The 25,756-nt window shown below is 42.8% G+C and overlaps 1 protein-coding gene across 1 annotated transcript in view; it reads left to right on the forward strand.

Moving 5' to 3' along the window:
* Positions 1-25,756, forward strand: part of Syx6 (Syntaxin 6) — a 67,516-nt gene that overhangs the window by 22,697 nt on the left and 19,063 nt on the right. The window contains exon 5 of the mRNA XM_037413230.2: positions 7,315-7,416. Coding sequence (XP_037269127.1) covers positions 7,315-7,416 — 102 coding nt within the window. The remainder of the gene's footprint in view (positions 1-7,314; positions 7,417-25,756) is intronic.

Consider the following 25,756-nt stretch of genomic DNA (forward strand, 5'->3'; position numbering starts at 1 on the left):
TCTTTGAAAGAAACGGAGTTCAAATTTTTATCAGAAATAACAGATAATTTTCGCCTTTATTCAGCACTGAGGTAGTGCAGAGCTCAAAAGACATTTAAGGAGTATTGACATATCTTGCACCTTGTGTGTGTGTGTGTGCTTTTTTTTCATTAGGTAGCTGATGGCCCATGTTAATGTGTAAAGCGAAGCACTAAAGGAATGAAAGCCACAGGACAACCGCTGCTGTCATTCCTTTTGTGCCCTGTCTCTGTGCGCAGCTTCATACGTTAACATGAACGATCACCAACTTAAAAATTTTAACTTTGCGGAGTTAGTGGCCTGTTTATGGAGACTGGGAACCCCTCTTACACACAGTGGTTCTGAAGGTCTATTGTTTTGGTGGCTTCAAACACTCCATTGTCACACTATTCGATTCACAAAGTAGGCTGGCATGTCGTGGAACACACAAGACCAGGCATTAGGCCTGAGGTGCAGCTTGTTCCTTGGCAATGATACCGCATCATCGTTGATCGTGCAGTCATCAACATGGATGATGTCCACTGAAAGTGCCTCACACACATGCACATGCTTTGAATGGATGCTGGAGTGTTTCTTTACGGGTTATGGCTTATTTCCTGTTCTCTGCCCATGAGTGATTGGCATGCAAAATAGTACCTTTTCAGTAGTGTCCATAGAGCCAAAACGGTACCTTGGTATACAGCACATAAATGGCATTGTCATGTGAACCTGCTGCTTCAACTGTAAAATACCTGAACTTGGCCTTAAAAGCAGTCACAGATGCAGGGTACATGTGCTAACTTTCAGCTCGTGCCGACCGCATTAGCGGTATCTGCAGAATCAACCCGGAGAGTGGTGGTCGGGTGGCCTCTAAAGGGGCGTTGACACTAGAGCGACACAACACTGACACGACCCCGATGCAGACACGAGGCAGATGCAGACAATCATCCGACGAGTCGTCACCAAAGAAGTCGCTGGACCACCTGGTCACAATAGGCCGACGATGATGACACCGCCTGCAAAGACAGCATATCGCTTTAGTGTAACATGATGGCAGACCGAAAACACCAGCAAAACGCGTTGACAGACTTGTCGTCGGCCGGTCTTCAGGAGATTTGAGTGGTTGCTTCTAAAGACGAAGGGGGAGATTTCGGGGAGAGATAAAGAGGCATACTTGTCATGGGCTAATGGTCAGGAGATCCCAGTGAAAATTCGCCCATGTGGTTGCTTCTAAGGACAAAGGGAGGAGATAAGGGGGGTGAGGGACAAAGAGAGGCCCTGCACTTGCGAGACTTAATGGTCATCTTGCACACCCAATAGAAACCAAGTCGTTTCTTCGCTGCACTTTTGTCTGTCTCCACCCCAGTCCCCCATGTCCCCATCCGAGTCCCTCAGCGCCATGTGGGATGGAGGGGGCTGCGCTGCATAGCCGGAAAGGGACAATGGCAACGCAGAGGGGACGGCTTAAGATGAGGAGGAGGTGGGGCCCTCTTTCCAGTTTTCTTGCAAGTTTAGTCGGTGTTGCCGCGTGTGCCTCAAGTGTGACTAGAGAATTGGCCGACGAAAGGCTGTGAGCACAACAAGATGCGGACAGAGCCTTCCAGAGACCATTGGCGGACTGTTTGTGTCATAGCCGTGTAAATAGGGTAAATAGGATGACCACCAGACAAAAGACGCTCCAAAAGACAGTCAGCCAACCAAAATTCAGTGTCGTGTCACTCTAGTGTAAGTGCGCCTTAAGCGACAGTGGCACCGCGGCGAAGCATAATTCCGCGTCATGTCAAGCTCCCCTGTAGCGATGATGTTTCATGACCAAAAAAATGTCCCCATTTGTGTAATTACTTTCTTTACAGTAAAATGTCTTTATAAGAGACACTCGGCTATGAGACATTTGAAAATAATGGTTTGGTTGATTTTCCCATGTTCACCATGGTAACTCTTTCATTACTGCGCGAAAATGATTGTTTTTCATATGTCTCGGGAATATCGTTTTGCCAGTTTGAAAAGTACTTTAGCACGCATTGCAGCCTACCAAACTTTGCACGATGAAATCCTCTTTCTAAACAATGTATGTTCATATATATAAGAACAAAATTCTTTGAATAAATAAAAATGTGAAAAGTGTGGAATTTTCAGTTGCCGGCTGGTAAATAGTGAAATAAAAAACATTCTATATGCAACAGCATTGAAACAAAGGAAATTAAGAATATACATTTGGTAGATAAGTGACACAGGAACAGTATAAAAATTACTGAATGTTGTACAAAATGTTTCTTTTCACATAGACAAAGAAAATCAGAACCTCATTCCCTGCAGTGAAGCATTGCATGGTTTTTCGCGAGACACAAGTGTACTCATACACTTTTCTCTAAATATTTGTTTTCTTGCAATAAGAGTCTCCAGGTGTTCCAATGTTATAGATGGTTACCTGGAATGTCAATAATCTCCTTATAAATAAGATGTGCAGTGAACTTCGCTATTTCATCTAGCACAGCCTCTTTTCATGAGCCACCCCACTCCCTATAGGTTGGCGTTTTAATATATGCATCCAAGCATATTTCTTTTTTCTTTGCATTTTTGCACATATCATAGTAAATAAAGGGACAATGTCGTGTGCTGTTTTAAAACGTTTCACACTGCTCCGTAGTGAGCGCCAAGATGTGCTCCGGCGGCCTTCTTGTTGTTAAAGAAGCTCTGCAGTCGGCGCCAGCACACCGCACCCCAGCAAAGTGTGGACCTTGCACACAGCCAGATTGTGTACAAAGGTCAGAAGCTATACGAACTTGTGGCAGAGAAGACAACTTGAAGATTTACACAAAACAAACCAATGAACGGGTGCGAATGTCTCAGGCTGACGCAAAACATAGTCGCCATAAAACTTACAAAGCTGAAGTGCTGCCATCCTCATACTCTAAGCTCGTCCTCACTCAATTCAAGTAGGGTTGCAAGGTAGTTTCGAGCGGTGAATTTCTTTTGCAGCGCTGGTGCGCACTTATGCGTGCCTGATGATGTGCCATAGGAGCGATTGGTGACACTAGATGCGACGCTGTGTGTGATATAACGATGCAAGCGAAACCAAGGCTGCTGAAAACTGTCAGAGAAGGCCATGTCGGCACTTTGAACACGAGGTGGACCTTTGTAAAGATTTTTTGTAGAACAAATTTTCTCTGACTCCTAAGAACAGCTCTTTATTGAATAGCTGGCATATATTTCTGGTAATTAATACTTCTCAAGATAGTCAAATTGCCTGACACTTTAGTTTGATATTTGACTTTCGAAAATTCTTTTCATCACAGAACTTCGATGTTACCGTAGGATAATCCCGAGGGGCACGCACTTCTGTCTTGTTTGCCAGCCTAGTGCACTTTTCTAACAATACATGCACATTGGTTCGTGCAAAGGTCTGTCAAAAATTGTTGCCAAAATGGGCAAATTTAAATTGATTATGAAAGTTGAGTAGCTGGACTAAATATTGGAAAGGGCTGGGTGCACGATAAACAAATTTAACATGCCAAAATTTATGAACTAAAAGTGTTGATTACCGGTGATCAATTTGAATAGGTGTTGTAACGAAGAAGTTTTAACAAGCATGCCATACAATAGACATGTTTGAAGAGGAACTCTGTTACTGAGGGCAGCCTTTTACTGCATTGACTACGTAGCCTTCTCAGATAATTCTCAGAATACACACTCATGCTGCATTGGCCTTGTTGTGTGAGTATGTCTTTCGAGTATTGTTAGAGAAATTGGTGGCTACAGGTGTGGAGCTGATGTACTCTGAAGAGCTTGTACTCCTCTCACGAGACAACTGGAAATGCAGCTTAAAGGGTGAACAGTAGGAGGAGTATGATGCTGAGGACATTACAGGACAGGAAGTGTCTGCATTCACCCGCCACGGTGGTCTAGTGGCTAAAGCACTCGGCTGCTGGCCCGCAGGTCGTGGTATTGAATCTCGGTTGTGGAGTCTGCGTTCTCGATGGAGGGGAAAAGGCTGTAGGTCTGTGTGCTTAAGATTTATATGCACATTAAAGAACCTCAGGTGGTCAACGTTTCCGGGGTGCTCTACTACGGCGTCTCTTATAATCATATGTTAGTTTTGGGACATTAAAACCCAACAGTTATTATTACTAAAGTGTCTGCAACTGAGGGTGCCAAACATCTGAGAGCACTCCAAAATCATTGTGATTGATATGTGGGGTTTAACGTCCCAAAACCACCATATGATTATGAGAGATGTAGTGGAGGACTCGGAAAGTTTTGACCACCTGTGGTTTAATGTGCACCCAAATCTGAGCACACGGGCCTAGAGCATTTTCGCCTCCATTGAAAATGCAGCCGCCACAGCCGGGATTCAATTTCGCGACCTGTGGGTCAACAGCCGAGTACCTTAGAAACAAACCCCTAGAAACAAACCCCTAGAAACAAACTGTTATAATTCACTTTTTTAAGCAATAATGAGCAATTCTTACTGGTGTGATTAAATGCAGTTTGATGCTTATGCATAATAATAATGTGATCTATACTGACTACAGTGTTTTTGTCATATTTACTCGCATAATTCTCGTACTTTTTTTTTTTTTTCGGGAAACTAAAGAAAAAGTTCAGAGGGTCGAAAAATTACGCGGGGAAAATTTTCGGCAAAAATGTACGGAGCGAAAAAGAAAAATAAGCTGTCGCAAATCGGGATTCTCACGCCTGCAACTAAATGCAAGCTCTGAGAAGTACTAATTAAGACTTACCTTAACAATAAAACCACAGGTTCAATGCAAGGCAAGATTTATTTGAGACAGAAAAGCTGCAAGCAAATAATAGAGAATAAGAATACCAAATGCAAAGCCTGTCGGCGTTGCGGGTGTAGCGTTGGAATTCATCACTCAACGGGAGCCTGCAAAATGTTGGAGTACGACGTCGACCTTGGGCTGATGGCCATTTAGCGCGGAATCATTCGCAGTTGCCTTTTGACAAAATAAAGTTTACCATCCATCCCAGTCTTGGGCACACGGAAGGCTCAATGCATCTTGGCGGGTTTCAGCTGCTCGTGCTGCCTTCGACAGTAGCGAACACAAAACTTGTCAATTCCGAAGAGCCTAACGGTGGCCCTGCTGCCTATGTTTAGTGCATGATCAGTCACTTTCAACTTGATAGCCGCTGTGTAGCTTCGGTATCTCCCCAAAGCGTAACCACAGAACAGACACAACGTGCAATACATTCTGCAACCAGCGCTGCTACGCGCACTTGCCACTTTGGCTTGGCTTGGCTTGGATTAGATTTAAGGCTCCGTGCATTGATAATATGCATAATGCTTAAGAGATGGTGCCAGATGGCTTTGGCTGTCGTTGTCATCAGTGGCTGGAATGAGCAGACGACATACATTACTGCTGCAATTTTCGGGGTTGCAATAATTACTAGCAGAAAAAAAAACGTATTTCTGTCGAGCAGTGGGGGGGGGGGGGGGGGGTGCGAGAATTATGCGAGTAATTGCGGTATATCGTATATTTTATTACTAGAGACCTCAACTACACGGTACATGTTTGCTGGGTTCCTTGAGTGTCTATCGTAACAAGGTATTGCTTTACATAAACAACGATACTAAAGGAGTGTAATTGAACTTAGCAGTGATGTAATTATTACACCAACTGCACCAAGCTGTGCCAAAAGATAAAACTTGCTACATCCCGCTATATCATGGCAAAAATTGCATAATGTCTGCTGAACTTGTGCCTACATGCTATATTTTTTAGTTGTAAAAAAAGAAAGGAATATTGTAGGCACTTGGATTCATCTTTTCATTCGCCTGGGGCTGTAGTACTATCATTAGCGTTCATGAGAGTAGACAGTCCAGTGCTCTGAAGTTAAAAATAAAAATGAAATGTGAAACCCAGAGGAATGGAGGGCATCATTGGGTTAACTTGATTAGGATGATCAAGTAAATTGCAGCAATTACTAGTGAACTTATTAGTCATAAATTTAACTATCAGTCATGTCACAGTTGAAAGATAGTGTTTCTATTTGAGAGAATCCGGCTAGGCTACAAGGGTGTGTGCTTCTACACGACTTCTCGCAACATGGTGGGCACCAGCGCATGTAATCGGGAATTGATATACTGGCACCAGTGCTCTCGAATTGTCAATAGAGAACACTGCAAGTTTGAATACAGTATTTTTTTTAACTATGCCAGCTATTGTAACCCCTGTGCAAGCATTTGACTAAAGACATTACCAGTGTGCTTGTTGTTGTTTTTGCTTTGTTAATGGATCTGTTTGTAGTCTATGCAAATAGGCAATATGAAAATGGGACTCTGGTAAACTTGCATTAAGCTGGTATGAGAAGCTCCACAAAAGTGTAGTGGTCGTGTGACAAGTGCTAAATAAAGGAAAGAAGGGTAAATTTAAGGGCTCATTTTCCTTAGGAGGCACATTAATAATGAGAACTGTGCCTGTTAGTTATCATTAATATAAGCTCTAAACAAGTGAATGTATACTATAAAACTTTGTCTATAAGTGCAGTATTCAGAGATTCAAAAGAAAAAAAAAATTAGGGCTGAGTAATGTTTATACATTTGTTTCCAGCATCTACAGTACGAGTCATATTGACAGAAGTTTAACTCGAACAGTTCAATCAATGGCAACATTGTTTTTAGTGGCCAAATTTTTAGCAAAATGAAGCAGTTTCACGAGCAATTTCTCGTAGTAAGTACTATACTATAATAAAACGAAGTGTTGCATTTCAATTCTTGAGGACTGTACCTCTTGCAAATGCAGTGTTACAATGCATGTAAATGGTTGTACTCGGTAACTGCCAAGTGCAGATTTGCATCTTCTGACAGGCATTGCTGCTACCACCATCAACATTAAGTTCAGCAGCATAGTAAATACTGCCCAAAAGACCCATAAAATTTCTTAACAGTCTCTTTTAATGAAGTGCAGAAAAAATTCCAGCTTTTTCACATGGCCGTGCCTGTGTGATAGCATGATATCTAATAAAATTTCTGTCATGTAGTGGGTATAAATTAGTCGTCTGGAATATACTAAACAAGCATACGTATGAATGTGTGAAAAGGTCAGTTCTCATTGTAAAACAGGGGGCTACTGCATTTGCTGAACCTAAATATTAGCATTAGCGAATGCACTATAGTGGTACTTGCTCTGAGGGTAGTAGCTACTCTGAAGTGCTCTTTTAGCTGCTTGCTCTACAACTGGTTCTGAACTGTACATACAATATTCATGAGATTTGGGTTCAGTGTAATGCACATACTTTCATTTTTCAGCGTCTTTTTGTGCGGTGGTGTATAAACCATGTTCTGCTGTATGCTTCCAGGAGCTGTTCAACTCATCACGAACAGCCAAATACACAAGCTTACGAAATGAGGTCGAGAGTCCTGTACGTCGGCTACTGGACCATACCCAACAGCAGCAGCAGGTTTGCAAATATTTTCTCGTCATTTTGTAAAAGAAAGAAAGGTTTCGTGTTTGGCATAGGTGTGGCATTGTGAAAGGCATTATGATCGTTGCATATTTACATCTTTTATTAGTACAGCGGACTCAGGGTATCAGTGAAATGGTGATTGTTACTACTAGCACCAAAAGATGTTTTGTGATTTTGGTTGGAACTTGGTTTTATGGAAGTAAGAAATGCTCTTCCTGACAGCTTGAGAACAGAGAGTACACTTTTTATTAACACATGAAAACAGGTTTGCCGCACAGTGATGTTTGGTCTTGTTACCAAGAAAAGGGTACGTCTAAGGACCCCAAGGTTATGGAAATTGGTTTTGAGGAGTGGGGTGAATTTTCCACTAAATTGCTACAGAAATTTATGCGTCATTCGATGGCTGCATGTTTCTTCAGGTAACGGGGTAAAGTAACAATGAGTGGTGGCTGCTCCACTTCATTAGAATGTTTCACCTTTTGTTGGCACTTTAATTTTAACTGTATATTGAAAAGGAAAATAGTTTTTATAGAAAGAAGTGTACCTTATTGCCTTTTTTTTTCTTCCATTATTTCGCTGCTGAAGCTGTGTGGTATGGCAAGAGGTTTTGTTCATCTGTACCACATTTTCTTCTTGCTCGAAAAACTGACATTTTTATTAATTTACAGAGATGCGTACAGAAATAGTGGCACGTCCAGGGGTGCAACAGGTGCGTCAAGTTGCGCCAAAACCATGAAATTTTTTGAAATTGCGCCACACTGTGTAAAAATGCTCGACCAGCCCCAAAATTTTCTGTTGCACTAATTTCAGTAAGAAATGCAGTTCACGTTGGCCAACTGTAGTTTGCGTCATCAATCAATGCAGGGATCCAGGACCGCAAACCGTACTCGTGAAAGGTGATTGACCTGATGAAGTATCTACGCCGTGTGCCCCTAGGTCTGCTGACTGCAGCGGATACCTATTGGCAGCACAATGCAACTTAGACAAAAATGCGTTCCTGTAGCCAGCAACACTTTGCGGGAAATATGAGTTTTCTAGTTCACAAATGCAGCTATGGCATGTTAGGTACTAAGGCTGGAAACGTGTGCCGCAGTTACTGCGTGTGAACTAACTCGACGGCTGCGAACGCTGGCATTGCCATAGACCATGTTAGTTTTCATAGCAACGGCACATGCGATAGATTTCCGGGGCTGTGGCCAGGCTATTGGGTGCATACTGTTGTCACTTTAGTCAAATTCGCCTTGCAAGCGAGCGGATAAGTTGTGCTCTAAACCAAAATCCATCATGATATAAAAATAGGAAGGGGGAGGGGGCATGTAGAGATTTGAAAAATCCTTCGTCTGAACCACTACAGAATGCCGCTTAAAGCCACTTCCGCTGCAGTACACCAGTGGTCTGCGGAAAAGCATCCTAATATTTGATAGGGGGCTGTTAGCATTATTCACTGATCACAGCACAGTTTGCTCAGTTACTCATGCATGTGTACGCCACCTAATAATTATGAGTACTAATGTGATCGCTGACGTCTAAAAAGTTACTGAAATTATTTGGAGCACTGTATGATGCATCTGTAGCCCTAAAAAGAATCAAACATAAGTGAGCACGTTTTCCTTTTCTTTTTTTGCCACCACTACTTCTCAGTTTTACGAATCTCCCGAATCTCATGATCATCAGCTTAGCAGATCCACATTTGAGTCCTCAGAGGCTGTCAAAGGATTTAACAGGCGTGGCAAATGCTAATGTAGACTTCATCATTGTTTGCTAAGGGGGGGGGGGGGGGGGTTGATTCTAAATACAACTTTTATTGTAATACTAGTTGTGCTCATATTCAGTCTACACGGTTCAGGAAATATTGAATCTTTTGTACACAATTTTTTCTTTGTGCAAGCCTTCTTTTTCATACTGCTCCAAATTTAGTCTTGTGTGATAAACAATCATGTTTTTTTCTTTAACCTGCTCCAGATGTAGATTTTAGTGCTCTGAAAGTAACATTTCACTGCTCCGAAAATTTCCCCAAATTCTATTCCGGCTGTTGCACCCCTGCACGTCACGAATAAAGAAGTGCTAGTATCCACAACCTAAATAGAGGTGCAACTTGAGGTATTGCCGCTAGGTTTTGGAATATCATGATAAAGCCAACTTAAGTCTAGCTGAACCCGCAGTTGTAACATGTTTGAACTATTGGTATGTGCTGTGGAAAGGGTATAGCAGCTGTTGTAGCAGAAATGCTTTGCTACAGGTCTCATTCGTACATGCTGCATACCAGTGACAAGCAAGCAGCTTCTGCACTCTTTGCTGTATTTCACTTTCTGCACTATCTAGACATCTTACAATTCTGGCTGCTTTGTAGAAATGGTCATATAACAATGAAGAGCCAATATGTCAAACGATAAGTTATTTAATTCTCTTTCACCAGCACTAAGGGTGTCATTCATAAATCTAGCTGCCTCATAACAGCAGTTAAAGAGATAGCAGGAAGAACCAGGCTATTTACACTGCACGAAAATAATTGACATTAAAAAATAAACAGTCCTTTAAGTTTCCAAAACTATATATTTGTTGCTACATAATGTAGCAAAATGGCAGATCGTCTCAGAAGTGCACATGGCATCGCAACAATGTTTGCAAAGCGATATAATAGCTCTGCAAGCATGTGTAAATGTTATTCTACTTGACAGTGGAGCTTGGCAAGGTTCTGTAATCTGTAGAAAAGGTGTGGCAGTGGGCTATTATGGGTAACAACAAGGTAAAGGAGGCTGACAGTGGCAAAAGAAGTTAGGATGATAAGATGAGGTGAGGAAATCTGCAGAGTGGTTAGCTGAATCTGTTGTAGGCAATATGAAATTTTTGGTAAAGGTCGGGGAATGTGATGAGACAGATAGATCCCAATACAGAGTTGTACCAACATAGACAACCATACGCTGGTTTATTCTTTCAGTTAAATGACAAATGCTTTCAGGTAGTTGCAGCTACATCTAGGGATCTGTGAACCACTCTGCAAGTCTCACATTTGTCTCTTGAAGGAATACGGATCGCTGTCAGGAAAGGCAAGCAAAAGCTTATCAGACACGGTACACAGCTGCTGAAGCAATGCCTCACTCTGTGAAGTGCTACTGTGGCAGTGGCGGCAATATCGTATCGCCACAGAGGCTTTTTTTTTTTTTTTTCTGAACTAGCCCAGGTCTCTGTCAAAAGTACTTCCTTTCTATACTTGGCACTACAGTTGAACCCCTTTATAAGAGGCATGCTCCAGGCAGCAACTCTTGTCTTTTATATGAGATGTCTCTTATAAACAGGGTACCTTGTGTGCATTTTCTTATCAACCCGTATTTTACTGTAGGCACACTGGTGTCTCTTATACTCACTGTCTCTTATAAAGGGTTTGATTTTAGTAATAAAATACTTCCTTCCAACACACATTGGAGATTGGAGGTAAAGTGAGGTTGTTCTGCAGTAAACTTCAACTTTGTGCTGACGTTCTTGTTAGAATGAATTGACTAAAAACAGAACACCAAGCTGGGCCGGTGCCGTTGTTTGCTCCGCTGTCTTGTCTTGCACTGCCTTCTTTGTAATGTACTGCTGACTTTACCTGGAAGTGAACTCCCACAATATTGTAGAGTGCTCTTTATTTGCTGGTGTCAACTGAGGGCATTGCTACAGGTGTTACTTCTCATTTGCATGTATGCTTATTCTTCTTATTTGCATCTATGCTTGTGTATCAAAGCAATGGAGAATCTTCCATATGCAACCACAGTTTTTGTGGCACATAGCAATGGCATAATATTTTCTACTTGGAAATATTTTTACGGCATGCGACTTTGTCAGAGACAAGAACACACTCTCAGCTATTTCATCAAGGGTGCCTTAATGCACTCTGAAAGATGTTGACAGTTTGGTCTTCCTGCGTGCACCTGTGCAGATTGTCTGTTGTGCCTCCTGAACAGATTATGCACTTTCATGAGGAAAAGCTTGTTGGACACCAATAATGCCCTTTAGGCAACCATGAGCTTGAAGATTCAGTACATGGTGACAGGAATTCGCTACTATATAATGAATGACAGCCACAAGAATTGTTTTAAACACCCCTAACAGCAACGTTACAGGCACCCTCCCCCCGTCACTGCTACGGTCTTCTCTTAACTGCATGCTCTCACCACCTGTATGCACTTCAGGAAAAGTTATAGGTTGCATAAACACACCAGCCGAAAGGCTCCACCCAACCCTGTAATTGCCCTTTGATGGGATGCTGACTAAGTGAGATTTTCACACAAAGTACACAGTTGCCAAACTATCGAAACACACAGCTAGCTCTGTCATCGACTCTGTTAGGCAACGAGCTCACCCTGTTTACACTGGAAATGTCACGTGCAGCATCCTGCAGGTCATAATGTTCAGGAAAGCAGTGTTGGCTTGTTTTAAAGGCTGATTATTTTTGGCATAAATTGGTCATTACTTTATGCTGTTTTACTGTAGCAGACAGCTGTAAAACTGATCAAAGCTGTGGTTTTGCAACTGATTGACGGCATGAAAGAGAGACACGATGCAGGGCAAGGTTGATGCTGTGCCTGTTCCACTATGAGTTTAAAAACTTGCCTTTGTGAACCATTACTGTGCTACACCTTGCTCTTTGAACCTGCTTAGGTGGCAGACATCAGACAGCATTAGACACACAAGTGTACGGCCTGTGACATTACAGCACCCAGGATTTTTCTCTGGATGGGTTGAAACTTGAGATAAGTGTAAAATGCCAATACGAAATAATAATGATAATTTTAATGATTAAGGCAAAGGGACAATGCCCGTACGCTGAACCGGCTGTTCTTTATTTGCCTCGTCTTCCTCTGCTTCGCAGTCAAACCTAGCGTGCGCCCGCGCCCCAGTGGCGCTGTCACTCTTACATAATAAATATATTACCTGCAATAGTAATAATAATAATATTATCATCTAATGTGATAATGATGGTGACCATGATCTGTTTAGAGTTTTTACCGCAAGACCTTGAAAAAACTTGAGATGACCAAGAAACCCTTCAATGAAGCAATGCACGTAGAAAACAAACGGCAAATTGAATAAACCAAAGCGTAACATATTTCCCAACAAAGATGTCTGGCAAATACTTATTTTAGCTAGTTTTTCAGCTTCATTTGATGATAATGGTGCTGATGTGCCAGCCAGCTGGCGGACAAACAATGCTTTTTAAAAAAGGATGTGGTTTATATGGTAGAGCAAACAAATGGAACGCAAGAAGGGCACACGATGACACCTGGAGCGCTGTGCCTTCCTTTGTTCCATTTAGTATTATATATTTTGTCTTATTACCTAAGTAGTCGGAACATGCCATACAAACAGACCCTATTGGAAACATTAGCAGGTAAAGAACTGCAACTGAAAAATTTCTGCATAATGCGCACAGAATATTTTATATTTAACTTCTTTCGAGCCTTTCAGACTACAAGTATGAGAGTGCAATGAGTAAATATTGTTTATAAGCTTTTCAGTATTGATTACAGCAGTATGTACAGCTCAATGCAGCGCACGGCAAGTAAAATTTTCAGCTTACTGGTCAACTGCCTTATAGCTACGCTTACCCATTCGCCATGTCATTCAAGTGCGCAGGTTCGGTGACTGAAGCAACCTCAGTGATGTCTAATCGATAAACGCATCTGACTGTGGTATGTGCCGAGTAATTGCTTCCTTTTTGGCCGTAATCGATCATTTTGTTGCTGCTGCTGCTGCGTATCTTGAATCTTAATGTGGAATCTTTTTCGGGAAGTCGCTGAGGATCATGTTCGACTGGCGCTTCAGCGATGCGTGTGGTCAGTCTGGAAGCGCACTGCCGACGTACATTCGCACAGCAAACGCTGAGTTGAGTTGTAGCGAGCGAACTCAACGTATGCAAAGGTGACTTTCATCCCGTGTACAACATACAGGAAACGGTAAAAGAAGAGAGGGTTTCACGAAGCCATTCTTTCTCATTATGCCACAACGTCGTGCTTACTTAGGGCCACCGCGTGTGTGCTCTACTGCGGTATGGCCGGCGACGTACACATTATACAGTAAAACCTCATTAATTCGAACTCGGTTATTTCAAAATCTAACTTTCAATTCCAAATATTTCCACGGTCATGAATTTTGCAATGTAAGTATGAGCGGATGATTAGAAGCGGCGGTCAGCACCAGTCCAGTTAATTAGAAAACTTGGGGTGCCCTGTGCTGATTCCCGATCCTGATTTTTCCGCAAATCCACGGAAATAGGCCTTTCAGAGCTACAAGGCAATGCAGCGTATCGATACTAATGAGTGGCAGATGAACCACCCCAGCCTTGCTACTTTCAGGGCAAAAAAGAAAGGGGGAAAAAAAAAAACGGTCTCATGGTCAGCAGAAATGTGGTGCGCCTGCAGGAAACAAGACGTGCTTCTGTAACACAGCGCCCCGCCGCGGTGGTCTAGTGGCTAAGGTACTCGGCTGCTGACCCGCAGGTCGCGGGTTCGAATCCCGGCTGTGGCGGCTGCATTTCCGATGGAGGCGGAAATGTAGGCCCATGTGCTCAGATTTGGGTGCACGTTAAAGAACCCCAGGTGGTCGAAATTTCCGGAGCCCTCCACTACGGCGTCTCTCATAATGGTGGTTTTGGGACGTTAAACCCCTCATATCAATCAATCTGTAACACAGCTGTGACGTGCAGGTAGCGAATTGAGTGCTTCCTGCAGCGTCAGTGCGTCATGACTCACCGACATTTATTTTTTGGTAGCATAAGGAAATTAATAAAGGAAAGTTTGGCGGAATTCACGATGTATGTGAATCTTCAATTGCCAGTTGCTCTAGGGATTTGCGCTCTTGCACTGCCGGCGGAGTTCTCGCCTGCAAAACCTACTTCTAAAACTAAGTTTGAAAGCTTCAATGATCACGTTTTCCAGCCAAAGCACATTGCGAATATCATCACACTGGCCATGATTAAATCCTTTATTTTAACAGAAAGAATGGGCGAACGGTCGCATGACGACGTGCTGACCCTGCAACGACTAGCTGTCCGCATGTCACTATTGTGTTGCAGTGAAAATGTATTTTTTTCTGCAACCCCCTTTTTTTCCTTTTGAGGTGGCAGCAGCGAGGCCCGCCGTTTCCCATCGTTTACGGCAAAATGGGGACCAGGTTATTAATTCGAAGAACCCACTTATTTCGAAGATTTCTTGCAGTCACAGTGAATTCAAATTAACGAGGTTCTACTGTACTTGATCAAAGGCTTGCTCAGCAATGCAGGAACCACAGCGTACGTGCTTTAACTAATATCGTGATGTGCTTTTGCTGTAGAGCCTCCAGGCTTCTAGGTCACTTTGACGAGTTACGTACGAGGTCGCCTTTCTTCTCGCCGCTTCAGTGTTTATCGTATGTCCGCTGTAAAAAAAATATATATATATGCACAATCACCTTTCTGGAGACACCGTTTGCCTGCAGAAAACGCAAGCTCTGAAAAAAACTGAAAACACCTGTTTCGAAGCACCGCCGATGCCTTCTGATCTTTAGAACTTTGAGTGGGCATTGTTCGACGTTTCAGAATGCATATGGTTCCTCTTTAGAGTTCAAGGAGGGGAGACACGCAAAGATGGCATCTTGTCTGGCAGATATGAAAGGGTGCCTTGAATGGCGGCGGTACTCGTCACAGTTTTGTAGATGCCTTAGGTTTCGCTCTTTCATTGGCCAGTCTTTGGGAGCAGGCAGAAAACACGCTATTGGGTTCGTAATGCTGAAAACACATTCACGAACCACCCATCCCCATCCTCTGCTGTGGGCAACGCATTTGGAGTGTGGGCGTCAGCAAGACCATTTTTTCTTCTTTTTTCGGCAGTCAAGCATGCCAGCAGTTCTTCTAACATGTGGTTTCTCTTTGAAGTCGCGCGCGCATCAGCCACGCTTTTATCCTGCCTGCTTCGGCAGCCCGAAGCAGGCGGGATAAAATGTATCGCACATTTTGTGTAGTTTGAAGTGAACTAAGGCTATCAATTAGTGTTGGTGTGTTTGCACAGTTTTATTTTTCAGAAGTGTGGCAGCTTGGGCTAGTTGGTATGGCATGACGATAGTTATAGCGCGAGAACAAAACGACATCTCCTTCTTGTCTCTGTGTCATCGTTTTGTTCTCGCGCTATAACTATTGTTATTTTCAGGTTGCGACAACTCGCTAAAGCGACAGTGAACCTCTGTTTCAAGGGGAACTGCATACTCATTCAATAAATTTAGATAAGAGAATAAATGTTATTTAGGATCTCTTAGCACTCTAATGACAGTCCTTAAGGGAGCACTGACATCAAATTTACTCATGTCAAAATTTTTGCTCGACGGATAGCTATCGACCCCCTAGTAGGGATTCGCAACCTAAAACGCATCTGAGGTACGAATGAATGTCTGTAATATTGATTAATATATCCGCGATCGAACGTAGTTCAAAATGGATCGAAAACCCGCCAAATTGTAGTGCTGTCAGTGCTACTTCGCAGCCACGTCGAGGCCGCTGCACAGCTGATGCTGCTTTCACAAAAAGTGGTGACGTCACGCACACTGGCATTTTGTCTGCTAGGAGCACACATGCAGTCAGTCCAGCTGTGTCTCTGATGATGTAGACTAAAGCCCCTCCATGCGTTTCCCTCCGGCTAGGCTAAGTAACGCAAACTCGTTTTTCCCCTCTCCCTTTAGCCTCGGCCTCGAGAAGGGGCCTCGTACTGCCAGTGAAACCCAACTCGTTCGCCAACACAGGATTTACCCTGGAGCAGCTGGGTGCAAAGTGAAGCGAGCAAATGCGGCTGATCTTAGGCGTCCAGTCCCTCTATCCATCGGCGCGCATGAAGTCAACCCACTGGCTGTGTTGAGCTTCTTGGCTTGGAAAGACATGAAACGCCATGCAATATCTGCTTTTTCCGTGCCTCAACATGCAGGTTCTCACTGCGCAGCGGTTCCCAAACATTCTGGCACAAATTGTCACTCTGAATGATCGTACTCACGCTGTGGAGCACATGTCAGATCAGCCGATGCGACACGATGAATTGCACGCACGCTTCAACACAGCAAGTAGAGCCATTAGTGAGAGGCATGGTAGTCAGCTCCAAACACACTCAGATCGTGGATGTCATTGTTACTAGTGTATCGTCACTCAGGATGGTATTTGTAGAATGTATCACACCGAACACGTAGCTCTAGTGTCGATGTCACAGGGCAGTCGATTCTTCGTTTTTTCTCCTTAGCTTTTCTACGCTGTTTGAGATCGAATTAAAATAACTTCCACGTGACTAATGCCATTCAAATTTGGCCAAGAAGACCTATGCATACCAAGCGATTGAATGATGGGCACATCTCGATCTTGAAATTTGATGTCAGTGCTCCTTTAAGCCGAATCTGAGAAAAATACAGTTATGGTTAGAATGGATTAAAAGCAGGTTCCTCGGTGTGTTTCATTGTTATATTTGTCTTGGCGACATGCAGACACAGGCTTAGAGCTCCAAAGAGAGAAATACAGTAGACTCGTGATAACTCAAAGTGTGATAATTCAAACTTTTGGTTAATTCAAACAAAATTCAATCTTTTGGTTGACCCTCTGTACTTTCAATGTATTTAAAAGCCTCTTAATTCATACTCATCATTTGGTTAGTTCATACTTTTTGCAGTTTTATACTGGAAAATATCTGCTGCTTTCCCACTACTATTTTAAAATTTGCATGCTTATGTGATTCTAACAGTATAAAAATGACAAATAAGCTCCTTAGGCCTTCGAAGAAAAAGGCTTTGCTAGTAAACAAACGTTCTAAATGAAGCACATGCACGGTAAACGTGATGCTTCTCAACTGGTATAGAGTGGTTTGTGCGAAGGCACATATAGCAAAGAAGCAGTTGGCAAGGTCTGATCAGCAGTAAATGGCCAATCAACTTCTCGACCTTACACCTTTGCTTTTTGTCTATTGGGTGCAGTTAGGGTTTAAAAATGCTTCAAAATTTTTTTAATGTGATGAAATAAATGCCGAATCAGAATGTGTGGTGTCACCTAGCCCAGATTCATATATCTGAGAACTTCTGATAATTTAAACTTTTTGATAATTCAAACAAAATTCAGAGGTCCCTTCTAGTTTGAATTAATGAGAGTTGACTGTTTTGAAACATTTATGAGAAAGTTTGTATACAGTAGACCCGTGATAATTCAATCTCTGATAAATAATACTTTCAGGTAAATTAAACGAAATTCGATTTTTTGGTTGGCCCTCTATTCTTTCAATGTATTTAAAAGCCTCTTAGTTCAAACTCTATCTTTTGGTTAATTCGTACTTTTTGCAGGTCCATACCAGAAAACATCAGCTGCTTTCCCACTACTATTTAAAAAATTTTGTGCTTATATAATTCTAACAGTATAAAAATGACTTCAAGGAAAAAGGCTTAGAAGTAATTAAATGTTTGAAACGAAGCACACGCATGGTAAACCGTGATACTTTTCAACTGGTACAGAGAGCTTTATGTTGAAGGCACATACCTGTAGCAATGAAGCAGTTAGCAGTTCATAATTTCTTTAGAAGGTCTGATCAGCAGTAAATGGCCAATAAACTTGGGAGCTTTACACCTCTGCTTTCTGTTCACTGTGTGCAGTTAGGGCTCAAAAACACCAAAAATATTTTTAAATGTGATAAACTCAATGCCTAATCATAATGTGTAGTGTCACCTCACACAGAGTCATCCGAGAACTTCTAATAATTCAAACTTGTTGATAATTCAAACGAAATTCAGAGGTCCCTTCGAGTTTGAAATAATGAGAGCCGACTTTAAAAAACTTGATGCATTGTGATGAGGCAAGAAAAAAAGACTCGCACATGTATTTGGAAAGGCGCAGGTGGTTGCGATACTTTTTTTTTTCGTTTCGGCAGATCGATAGTTGCATGGATTTCATTTCGCCAATTTGAATTATAGCCTGTTTGCACATTAACAGTGGCACTAATTGGTGAAGACCTTAAATAAACCGAGCATTGTAGCGGCAATATGTTTGCCATTCAATAAGTGCCTTCATTTTAAATGCGAATGGATTTCTTAATCGGGCTATGTCAGGCATCCCGCGTTGTCTGTGGCGATGTCCGCGCACCGGCAGGTGTTATGTACAAAGCTGCGTCACGAGCCACAGAGTATGCACTTTCCGCTCTTTCAGTTTTGGAGTAGCTATGTCAATACAACATAGCTTTTACAATAAATCAAGAAAATTTGACCTCAAGCCACTTCTTGGATTAAAGCAACTTCAAAACTTATAGCCGTAGCTGATTATATAGTTTCTAGCCATATAGTAATAGCATCACCTTTAGAATTTGTCTGTGTTTCCCTCCATGTCAACTATCAAAATGTCATATTTTGTGGCTGTTACCGCCCTCCGAGTGCGACGCCAGTGTTTTGCGAGCAACTGCATGATGCTTTGAATGATATTGTCAAAAGGCACCCGCATACACCTGTTTTTATTCTAGGCGATTTTAACTACCCGAAAATAAACTGGTCACTTCCTTCCTGTTCATTAAGCTCACTTTCAGCCGACAGTTTACATTTCGTGGAACTGTGCGAAGACTTTAACCTTACCCAACTCGTAACGCAACCAACAAGAATGGGCTCCACTTCATCAAATGTTCTTGATCTGATTCTCACCACTGTACCTGACCTTGTCCATTCTATTTCATATATCCCTGGCATAAGTGACCATTGTTTCGTGCACTTCAATCTAACAGGTTCTTTAAGGCGTCGGTCAAACAATTGGAAAACAATAAGAGACTACTCACGCGGTGATTATGACTCAATCAACAGTGAACTCGAATCGAATTTTGAGAGCTTTGCTAATGGCTTCTTTGATCGCAGCGTTAACAAAACTGGAACTTGTTCAAAATGAAAGTTGAATCTTTAATCACGCGATACATTCCCACATACGTTATCAAGGGTCGCCAACGCCCCCCTTGGTTCTCAACTGACTTAAAAAAATTGCGGAATAAAAAGAAACGGTTGTTCCGTCAGGCAAAGCCGACTAATTCGTTAGCCCGTTGGCACGTGTACAAATCTGTCCTTTCCGAATACAGAGCAGCTATCAAGGAAGCCAAGCGCGTTTTTCTTAATAATACCCTTCCCTCAATTCTTGTAACCAACCCTTCTAAGTTTTGGAAAACTGTTAAACCTAGGGAAAAGAAAAACATTTCGCTTACGAACTCAGACGGGCAGCCAGTTCGCTGTGAAGAGTGTTGCATTGCATTAAATGATTTTTTTGTTGCTTCTTTTTCAAGTTGTTCTGCTTCTGCGTTGCCGCAAATGCCTAGTCGTGATTTTTTACCCATGTATCCTGTTACCGTTGATGCCGTTGGAGTGCAAAATTTAATTCACAAGCTTAAGTTATCCTCTTCTTGTGGCGTAGATGAAATCAACTCAAAGTTTCTAAAAAACGCGGCATTGTATTCATCAATTTACTTGTCCTTAATCTTTTCGCAATCTATTCAGACCTCCACTTTGCCGCTTGACTGGAAAGTGGGGAAGGTGGTCCCTCCGCACAAATCTGGTAACATACAGTCTCCTCTCAATTACAGACCAATTTCCCTAACCAGTGTTCCTTGTAAAATGTTAGAACATATAATTTACTCCAACCTTGTCTCATTCCTAGAATCAAATTCTTTTTTTACTCCCTACCAGCACGGATTCCGAAAAAGTTACTCATGTGAAACCCAACTTCTTTATTTTACTAATGACATAGCATCGGCTTTAGATCGCGGCTCACTTGTGCATTGCATTTTTCTTGACTTTCAAAAAGCTTTCGATAAAGTACCTCACCAATTACTCCTCCTGAAAATCAGTGCCTTAAACATTGACCCGAACATTCTTAAATGGATTGAATGCTTTCTGACTAATCGCACTCAGTTTGTAACAACTAATGGCTATAACTCACCTCTTTCTAAAGTAACATCCGGCGTACCCAAGGTTCCGTATTAGGCCCTTTACTTTTTCTTATATATATTAATGATCTCCCAGACAGCATTAACTCCGCTATAAGGTTATTTGCAGATGATTGTGTAATTCACCGCGAAATAAACAATGAATATGATAACCAATTTCTACAGTCAGACCTTGACACTGTCTCAACCTGGTGCAATAAATGGCTTATGACTCCCAACTCTAACAAATCTAAATGCATGTCAATAACCCGGTGATCTATTTCTCCCCCCTGTACCTACAGAATTAACGCCGTTCCCCTCCAGCATGTCTCTTCATATAAGTACCTCGGCGTTTACATTACCAACAATCTATCTAGGCACACGCATGTTACCTACATCTGTAATAACGCTAACCGAACGCTAGGATACTTACGCCGCAACTTTTCTCGCGCTCCGCTGTCCCTCAAAATTCTATTATACCGATCACTAATTCGCCCAAAGCTTAAGTACGCGTCCGCTATATGGGATCCCGTGCAGCAAAATTTAATTAACGCGTTAGAATCTGTTCAGAACCGCTCAGTTCGGTTCATTTTTTCTAATTATTCCCGTACTGCTAGCATATCAGAAATGAAATCTAATCTTGACCTACCCAATTTAACTGTCCGGAGGAAACTGGCGCGACTGCATTTTTTTTATAAGATATTTTTTCACAATCCATCAATGAAGCGAGACCTCATTTCACAACCGTCATACCACTCATCGCGCATTGATCATCAGCATAAGGTTGCCATTCCGTTTTGCCGCACCAAATTCTTTTCAGCAGCTTTCTTACCGAAAACAGCCGCCGATTGGAACCACCTTTCCTCTTCCGTTGTAACAATAACAGACCCTTTGTTATTCAAGACTGCAATTTCTCAGCAATGCTTGTAACTATACGCAGTTTCCATTATCTATCTTTGTCTTGTATGTGCTTGAATTCTTATACATTTTTAGTTGACTTATGTTGCCTTCCTGATTTGCGCATCTGACACTTGTTTCTTTATTTTGTCTTTTTTTTCTTGTGTGTTATATATGTTGTACCCACCCCCTCTGTAATGCCCTACGGGCCCTGAGGGTATTCTAATAAAAAATAAATAAAAACAAGGCGTGTACATTGGATTCTCAGCCAAGGACCGTGCTGCACTTATGGGGAAGGGAGGGGGGGGGGGCAGGCAGGTTGGCTTTTGGCGGCTGTAACAACCACTGTATCCTCCTCTCCCTCTTCGGTGCATCACTGACCTAGGGGACTCGTCGACAAGGACATTGGGGCATATAAAAAAGGGTAGATTAGGTCGGCCTCTGGGTATTTACAACCCCCCCTATCGGTGCGCCAGTGGCCATGTTTACATCTTGGCATTCTTTTTGAGCACTGCGTTGCATCTGCTCCTATTACTTCCTGAACTTCTTGCGACCTGTCACGAAGTGGTTCAGATTAGTGTAGGTGAAGAACATACCCTATCATTAAGGACACTGCAAACGAGGACTCAGAACGAGGGATCACACAGGACAGTTTTTGTCCTGTATCATCTCTTCTCTGTCCTGCATGCTTGACCTAGCTGTAGTTCTGAATCATTGTCAACTTGTCCATCAGTTTTCGATTGGGCCATATGTGGCAGCTTTCAATATGGTGGCACGGTTTGTGTGAAGTGATACCAGACTTCTCTTTAATCAGGAATTGCAGTGCTTGTGGCTGCTTTTGGTGTGGTGGCACGATTTGTGTGAAGTGATGCTAGACATCAGTCTGAAATCGTAGTGCTGCTGCCACTGATATCGCAGTCGGGCCTGACTGGCGAATGATGTGGTTTATTTGTTATTGACCTAAATGGTAATGGGGGTGATTAAGGGGAGATGTGATTTGTAAAAAACAAAAACAAAAACAAGCAGCATTAATCTGTAGCCTAGGGAAATAAAGTTTTTGCTGTATATATAGGTTTTTATGCTGATTTCAAGTATGCAATTAGTTTTATGGCTAGTTGCACAGTTTTTGTTTTATGCCATGACAATGTGTAAAGTATACTTCATTTCGGACCAAATTTTTATGCCAATACACATTTATTGTTTAGGGCCAGTAATAACTGATATTCCTCTACATTAATTGTAGAATCCAAATAACTACCAAGAAAGTGCTTATAAGACAACCTCATGAACAAGAAAAATTGTCATGTGAGAACCCATGGAATCCTCAGCTGATATTAATTGCTTACTTCAGGCTTGTAATAATTATACAGGTGATACCCTTCACATTTTAAGGAATATGAAAAATTTTATCCCTATTGTACTATTAGAAGTAATGAAAACATGATGTCCAAACTCGATAAGTTGCCCAAAAATGGATCTTTAGAAAAAGACATTTTAGAGGTTTAAGTGAAAGCTTATCTGTGCAGAAAAGATGTTTTTAAGATCATTTCTTTCATCCTGAGAGCTTGGCAATTATAGTGATTTTGAGCAAGTGGCTTTAGTGAACTGCACATGCGAAATGCAATAGCAAGGAGCCAGGTGACCATTGCCAGGGGTGTTACGTTTGGTCGAGACAGGCTGCAAGCCGGGAGAGGGAGACGCCATGAGAAGGAAGATCGTAAGCTTTAATGCCGCTAAAAAAGGGGTACAAAAGAATGACCCATGGCGTCATGCATAGTCGAATATAAAGGCACGCTGTGAACGAAGGGGGCGGGAACGCACATCAAGGCACATACGCGATAACAGGTTATCGTTCGGAGCAGATGAGCCAGACTTTGGTGCTGGCTGATAAGCGGCGAGCGGTGCGTAACGCAACAGCCCCTCCTCATGGAAGAGCACCAAGGGGGAAAGAAACGTCTGCACACGAACTGGTTAATTTTTTTTCCGAAAAGTTTATAAAAGTTTTGGTCGTAGTAGCACCTTTCGGGGAGTTTCACCAGTTCAGCCAGCTGTGCTCCTGATGCATAGTTTCGAAGTGCGCACAAGCTTCGAAAGTACTTAGATACCCATGTCTGGAAGAATCCAGCGATGTGGCCTCTGACCCTCCGAAGTCCGATGACGCTGTGGTTGGTGTCCAAGTTGAAGGGTGTGTCCCTTAGGGTTCGCGCGCAGGGTTCGGAGGCCTCCTAGGCCGATGTGCCAAAACGTGGAGTGCCCGGCGTGGCAGAAAACTGCAGGCGTTGGCGATTTCAAGAGTCTCGGGCCAGGGTTCTGGGCATAGGTCAAACAGCAAGCACCCCCTCGAACACCACAGCTGCCTAGCTCGGCCAGGCCAGACTCGCATACGCAGAGTGTTTTGGAAGCTTTCCGATTGGAAACAAAATTGACTGTCGAGGACAAGCAACAGTTACATATAGATTCTTAATTAAGGCTCTAGTGCCACTATGCTGACCAGCGCAGAGCGAGAGAAAGCCCTGCTAAGACCATTTGCATTTGCGTGTAGCGATCCTTTCTGATGTTTAACCGTAAACGAGTACGGTTGGAAACTGAGGCTCCAACGTAACAACCTGCCGTTTTTCTTGGACATCTGCTGAAGCCACGTGAGTGGGCAATGATCTGTGATGAAAATGAATTCAGAACCAGCTGAATAACAGGAAAGTTTTTCTACAGCCCAAACAAGACACGCGCATTCTTTTTCTATGGTGCTGTAAGCTTGTTTGCGAGCAGACAACTTTCGGCTTACGTACAAAAGAGGATGCTCATGACCGTGCTCGTCTTCCTGACTCAAAACTACACCCAATTCTTTTTTGCTTGCATTACACTGCACAGGAAACGGTTTCGAGTGGTCTGGGCTTACCAGAACAGGCTTGGTGGTGAAAGCTACCTTCAAAGAATTTAACGCAGCTTGTTTTTCTTCGTCCCATTTTATGCGATTAGGAGCATGTTTTTTTGGTGCGTCTGTAAGTGGGCTCGCCACCTGAGAAAAACACTTGATGTAGTGTTGGTAGTAGCCTACCTTACCGAAGAAAGTACGGAGCTCTGTTGTCATTTCTGGCTGAGGAAAGTCCTTGATTGGCACAACCATTAAATCAAGTGGGCTTCGATACCCTTGACCCAGTGAAAAATCAAGACAGCTCACCTACACGCACACGGATGTCAAAGAGCCCTTTCCGATGTTTCTGGTGCAATTTCCTGTTAGGCGTTCATCCCAGCCTTTTCAGAGTCGAAGCAACTACGACTACGAAACTCGAAGCCCTCAGGGCACTCGACGTGACATCAATAGCCTAAGATACCATCAGGAGCAGGTAGATCACTGGCTGATCCAATCTAGAGAAGAGCACCAATCAAAACTATGGGCGGTTCACTTTGACCAAGCACTCTGCAGTAGCAGTCTCCAAGTATATGGTGGAGTGATTTTCGAGGAACTTTACACTTGCAGGAGTGTTTGGCCCTTAAGACGAATCATACACATCGACCGTGGTTAAGATGACGTAAACCGAGATGACCAGTGCAAAAATGTTTCGTGCAAGAATTGTTCAAGCTCGAGTTGTGCAGCTCTATGGGGGCGGGAGTATATAGAAAAAGGAGGAATAAACGTGTGCAGGCGAGCACTGTACGAGAAGAAGTTGGAACTTGGAAACTGTGTTCGGTCTGGTTTTTTTTACCGATCAATGGTTTTTCTTTTACAGTGACCTAGGTAGTCTACTTCCGAGCGGCCTAATTTGCACTTCTGGGCTTTCAAAGTTGGGCCAGTCTCGCCAAGCCTATTTAGAACCTCCCGCAGATGATTCACATGCTCAAGTAGTCAAGAATACTGCGATGTCGTCAAGATACGGTAGTGCAAACGCCTCTGCTCCGACTAGTACCTGATTCATAAGTCTTGAAAAGGGCAAGGGGGCATTTTTAAGGCTGAATGAGAGAACCAGAGACTGGAAGCGCCGGAAGGAGTCACGAAAGCAGCCGATTCGCTCGCTGGTTCTCTTTGCGGCACTTGCCCGTACCCCCGCTTTAAATAGAGCGTAGAGATGAGCTTAGCTTTGCTCATCTTTTCAAGGCAGTGTTTCTTGTGCCATAAAGGATACACTTTGGTAAGAGTCAAGGAGCTAAGTTTACAGTAATTGATACACGGCCGCGGTTCTTTACCGTTAGTTTCTACAATTATCATTGGAGACATGAAGGTTCCTTCACCGCGTTCGGACACTTTAAGCGCCAGCGTCTGATCGACTGCTTCTCTTATCAATCTTTCGTGGCGTGGTGAACATCTGTAAGCTTTACATCGCCTGCTGCTGTGCAACGTTGGTTGGTGAGCTTCAGCTATAAGCTCTATATCATGACTCGTCAAAGTGGTCCGACCGGGAACCTTTGAAAATCCTTGTCTGTGCTCTGCTATCAAATCTCTTAAATCAGTCAGCTGACTATCACTCAGAGCAGCCCTGTCTGCTGTCAAATTAAGGATTTCATCTAAAGAAAAGAAGTCATGTCAC

Source organism: Rhipicephalus microplus, chromosome X (genome assembly GCF_043290135.1).
Source record: "Rhipicephalus microplus isolate Deutch F79 chromosome X, USDA_Rmic, whole genome shotgun sequence".
NCBI lineage: Eukaryota > Metazoa > Arthropoda > Arachnida > Ixodida > Ixodidae > Rhipicephalus > Rhipicephalus microplus.